Here is a 5,038-nt window from a genome sequence, read left to right as displayed (position 1 = left end):
CTAATGGTGGTATGAGGACGCCAGACGCAGGCGTAACAAGCATCTCGACGTCTTTACCAAAGTAGACTTTTTTTTCCCCTTCTCTTTTCTGTCCTTGGGGAACGCGAAGACACCTTTGGATAAATACACAGAAAATGACACATTTAACCCTCCCACCCTCACCTCTACCATGAAATAAACCTTTTAAATGCAAATAGCTTGAAGAGGCAACTGGGTTGTTACTGCACATTTCATTGAGTGCTGCAGGGGCGGCGGCAGGGTGCAGGGTTATTTCACTCTTAGAGTGTAGCCTCATACAAACACTGAACGATTGATATTCAGACAAAGCAACTCTTTATCAAACTGACAGAAAACCTTTTGAATGAAAGGATGGCGTGAATTCAAATATCTTTAGAAATCAGAATTAGACATAAAGAGGCAGAGTTTGTAATATGCTCTGTGGTTTTAGTGTGAAAACTTTGACCTGGGTCTAAATACTCCAACAGACTGGACACCGCTTCATTTCAGATCGCTGCTCCCAGTAATGTTCAGTTCTAATGCTGGCTAAATGGGAGCTGCAGTACCACTGTAACATGAGGCACTCAAATCTATACAGCGGCTGTCCTCTGCAGATTACTGCAGTCAAGCATCCCTGCTCTGTTCTGGGACAGAGCGCCACTGCCATCTAGTGACCATAAAGGGAAATGACCACTTGTCTTCTATAAAATCAACACTTTTCCATTCTGAAATTTGTCACATTAAAATTTTTTGCACTTCTTTTCAAGTATAAATAAAAAAAATTCACTAAGAACTGACAAAGGACCGAAGGAAAAAGGGCAAAAAAAGGAGAATAAATAACGAAAGAAGAAAAATAGTAAGACACAATGATGTAGAAGGGAAGGAAAGAATGGAGAAAAGGAAGAGCAGAGACAAAGGCGTTAAGGATTAATGGTTGAAGTCAAGTCTACTTTCTTTGTTTTTCGAGTACGGAACAAGAAAGTGAGGCAGTGAGGAAGAAAGGCAAAGAAGAAGAAAATGACAAGTAAAAGTGGAAATGCATGAAAGAAAACGGAGCGATCAAGGATGGAAAATGTAAAAGAAAGGAAGATCTTGAAAGCAACAAGATATATGAAAGAAAATAAACAGGGTTGATGGCAGAAAAGAAAGAAGGAAAAATAAAGAAAGGCAGAAATGAAAAGACAAAATGAAAGAAGAAATGGGGTGACGAGAGAAAAAGGAAAACAAAAGCAGAAGGGAGTAGAGGTGAAAAGAAAGAAGGAACAAATAAATAAAATGACTAAATGGCATGGAGAAACAAAATCTGCAAGCAATATTTTTTCATGCACCATTTTCCTTTGCCATAGAAATCCAGACTCAGAAAACTTGTGAATGAATTCCAGACTTTTCCAAGCCGCACAAGAACTCTGATCCATAATGCATCTAAAACTAGTATCTGCAAAACAACAATATTTTAATGATGAAGACATTCCGTAATGTCTTAAAATAACTCAAATCATACGAGTTCAGTTCAAGTCCAATGTGAAAAGCTCTACATGGAAAGAATTAAATACAACTTTCAGCAAAATAAGCTAAATGTTGTTTGTCATACAAAGTTTTTTCTTGTCTCCAGCTTTCATCAGAGCCTTTATGGCCCTTGCCCTCATCTCCAGCTCCAGCAGCTCCAGCTGTTGGATGGACGGCGAACAAACTGAAGCTCCGCCTTGAGCGGGTACTTCGACGCCCGCAGGCTGCAACGTCATGCTGCTCGCTTCCACAGCTTCTTCTTTACTCGATGTTGAAGAGAGAGCTAAGATTTCGCTGACGCTTTTGTCTATGTCACTCTGAATGTCCTTCTTTGTCTCTGGAGCTGCAGGCTTGGGGTTTGTAGGGGTCTGGTCAGGTTGCTTGCCGCCAGCGTTGTCCGGTTTCGCGACCACCTTGTCGGCTTTGACGGCCTGGTCCTCCTTCGGCCCCTCGATGTCGCTGTCGTAAGCGTCTGCATTTATGCTCAGGACGTCGCTCTCCTCGCCAGAGCCGCCTCCCTCTGCTCGAAGGAATTTTTAATGACAGTTTTTAGAATTGAATATTAGAGGGGCACCTTTCTCTGGCGATTTAAAATAATTACCTTGTTTTACATCATCGGTTTTAGCGCTTTCTTTCAAGCAGGACGTGGAGTCAACATTGTCATCCTGTCTGGAAGAAAAAAATAAATAGGATACATATATAAGCAACTTGTAAATGTACTTTTATTTTGAAATGTTGCTCTAAATCAAATAAATGATTGCTCACTGGTTCTCTAAAGTCCCTCCATCACTGTTTCCAGCTGTTATCTCTTCTCCTGAAGGAACACTACAGATTTGGTTTCCATCACAAAGCAAGGTGAATTTTTACCAATATTTGTTAAACTGGCTTTAAATCTTACCTGCTAAAATTTGAGTGAGATTTTTCTCTGAGATCGGTTCCAGCTGCTCCCAACAGAGAGTTTTGATTTCTTCTAAACTGCAATCCTATTGAAAATAAAAGTGTCTGAATACAAGATTCAGAGTTCTAAGACTTTTCCGTACACGAAAAGCTACCTTGAGCTCATCGGGCAGCATCTTCCGAACCTTCTTCTCTCCCAACACGTGGAAGCACTGCTGCAGCATCTCCTGCTTGTTGCTGATGTAAGCTTTGATTGGCTGGAAGGGCACGCTGAGGTCAAGACCGCCTTCCTCGATGTCGCTGCCAACCCGGTCCAGCTCGGGGTCGGTGAGCTCATCTTTGGAGTCCTGCAATAAAGAGAAGGCAACCCTTCAGCCAAACAACTTTTTCCAAAGAAACTGGATTCAAGGTTCCTACCTATTTTTCAAAATCATTTTAAATGATTCTGTTACATTTGAATGTGCAACCTGTGTATAACAGCTTAATTGGTTGGCAATGCTTTGATTCAGAATGGAGAGGGAAGCTGGTCAGAGTTCACTGGAAGGTGGAGGATGCTAAATGTGCATCAAGAGAGAGAAGATCCCCCATCCAGCATCATTTAACACACTCCCAGAGTTACGAAGGAATGGTATTCAGGTGTAAGCCTATTCTTGTGTTAGAATGGCCCAGTCAAAGTCTAGAAATAAGTTGAGAATGTGTGGTGAGAATAGGAAAATTATCTTCAGAGATCCTCAATCAAATTGAACTTATTTTTGTTGTCGTTGCAAAAAATAGTGGGGAAAATTGTCACATTCTAGATGTCTAATGCTTTTTTTTTTTTTTTTTTTTTTTGCAAGCCAGTACATGACGATGGAAAACTGTTACACTTTTAAGTAAACTTCAGCAAGAAAGGATTCACTCCTAACGTGGAGAAAATCGTCTCTAAAAATAGAGGAGAATAAACATAATTCTTTCCATATCATCCGCTCTCAGGTACGACCTGGTAATGTATCTGCAAGTCATCTGCAGCTTGGTCTGAGCACCAGTTCAATGAGCTAACCGGAATATTTTACCTCTAATTGTGACTCTGAGCTGCGGCGCTTGTTGCTGTGCTGTCGCTCTTCGGAGTGCGAGTGTTTCCTTTTCTTTTCCGAGCCACTTGGTTTCTTTTTCAGCATATTTAAAGCAAACAAACGAACCAGATACCGTAACAGAAAGCCCACTAGCTATGTTGTTTAGGAATAACACGTCACAGAAGTAGAGTTTTCTTCTTCCTGGCAGTGAGAGTCGTGGCTCTTTACCGCCACCCTGTGGCGTATGAAAAAAAGACAAGTTGAAACCAGAGGCATTTAAAACGACCATACACATTTTAGGCCAAATAGACGTCTGCATTTTATGTTTGATTGAGACTACTTGTTTACACATAAATCCCTACTGTCAAGTCTTGTCACTAAGCATAAGAAAAGCTTTGTGGATATGGATACTTACTGTACCAGTAAAAAGAAGTTTGTTACAAACAACTTTGGTAATCAATTATGTGATCATTAATTTTGTTTTTTGTTTTTATCAAATTGTGCTATTTCCCCCTGCAACAATGCAACATCCAGATTTAAAACAGATCTTAAGTCAGAGTGGCTCAAGGTGTAAGTTTGTTATATTCAATATTGACATACAAATGCATAAAGAGATGAAGATGGAATTAGTGAAATCAGAAGAGGCCCTCCAGAAATTGAGGATTACAAGACTCAGGAGTGTAAATAAACCATGGAGCACAACCCTAATTTCAAATTTAATAATGTCTCTAGCCTAAGACATTCTAGTTTTGATGTCTTATTTCACTGATCATCAAACTAATATCCATGTCAGCACAAAAATGCATTTTTACTGACATGCATTTAGTCAGTACAAATGGTGATTAAAGTGAAATTTGGTGATCTGAAAACTTCAAATGAAAGGTTGTATCTTTTTACATCTCTGCAAATTTAAAGTAGAAGCAGCATACGCAAGCTGCCATTTTAAATTATAAAAGGTGAGCTGGTTTTAGGTAAGAAGCAAGAATGGAAGAAATTTCCTCAGCAAAAATCCTACTTAAGCATCTTATATTTAATAATCGTGAATTCTAGGATTTTTAGCATATGCACATTATTTTTGTAGCATTTGGCTTTTAATCGGCATTAGTATTTGAGTTACAGCTGTTTCTCAAAGTGGTCGGTGCCTTTTCTTTCACTCTGTTGCAGCTTACAGAAGAGTAAATTGAGAAAACTTGCATCCCATCAGGTTTAAAACTGGTTTTCTACTCTAGCAACGGCTGATCAAAAATCCTCTTCCTCAATTTTACATGGTCTTACCACCTCCTCAGACTCACTCTTCTTTAGCATTTCATGAACTGCAGCATGTCAGATTTATAAGTGTAAAATAATTCAACTCTGCTCTTACTACTTATTTATACCTCTCGAGTCAAACTTCATAGAGAGCATCTCATGGTGAAATGACTATGCTAACATTGATGCAAAGTACATTGATCCAAAACGAAAAAATTGTATTTAAATGGTAAATGTATGGACTTGAAATTTGTGCAATACTGTGTAAAAACCATAAAACTAAGATGAGACTCCAATTTTGATATTGCATTATATCAAAAGGCATGTTTCTCAGAAAA

The 5,038-nt window shown here is 39.1% G+C and overlaps 1 protein-coding gene across 2 annotated transcripts; it reads right to left on the bottom strand.

Annotated features, from left to right (window-relative positions):
- Window positions 1-316: 316 nt before the first annotated feature.
- Window positions 317-3,643, bottom strand: LOC129373160 (caspase activity and apoptosis inhibitor 1). Of its 2 annotated transcripts, none has more exons than XM_055050941.1 (6): window positions 3,453-3,643; window positions 2,556-2,747; window positions 2,402-2,486; window positions 2,269-2,317; window positions 2,105-2,172; window positions 317-2,026 (listed from the first exon to the last, which is right to left on the bottom strand). In XM_055050941.1, the coding sequence occupies exons 1-6, from the start codon at window positions 3,555-3,557 to the stop codon at window positions 1,569-1,571; spliced, it is 957 nt and encodes a 318-aa protein (XP_054906916.1). In that variant the 5' UTR covers window positions 3,558-3,643; the 3' UTR covers window positions 317-1,568. The 2 variants fall into 2 exon arrangements, with proteins under 2 accessions (XP_054906916.1, XP_054906917.1); XM_055050942.1 differs by having other exon boundaries at window positions 317-2,023.
- Between the last annotated feature and the right edge of the window lie 1,395 nt (window positions 3,644-5,038).

This window comes from Poeciliopsis prolifica, unplaced genomic scaffold (genome assembly GCF_027474105.1).
Source record: "Poeciliopsis prolifica strain line A6 unplaced genomic scaffold, Auburn_PproV2 SCAFFOLD032, whole genome shotgun sequence".
NCBI lineage: Eukaryota > Metazoa > Chordata > Actinopteri > Cyprinodontiformes > Poeciliidae > Poeciliopsis > Poeciliopsis prolifica.
Note: the sequence above shows the minus strand (reverse complement) of the source record. Positions and strands in the feature narration are given on the sequence as shown.

Excerpts from the sequence above, each read along its gene's own strand:
- LOC129373160 (XM_055050941.1), bottom strand. The coding sequence starts at position 3,557 with ATGCTGAAAAAGAAACCAAGTGGCTCGGAAAAGAAAAGGAAACACTCG. Across the intron at positions 2,318-2,401 it reads TCTCACTCAAATTTTAGCAG|GAGAAGAGATAACAGCTGGA; the intron begins GTAAGATTTAAA and ends GTGTTCCTTCAG. Across the intron at positions 2,027-2,104 it reads AACCGATGATGTAAAACAAG|CAGAGGGAGGCGGCTCTGGC; the intron begins GTAATTATTTTA and ends AATTCCTTCGAG.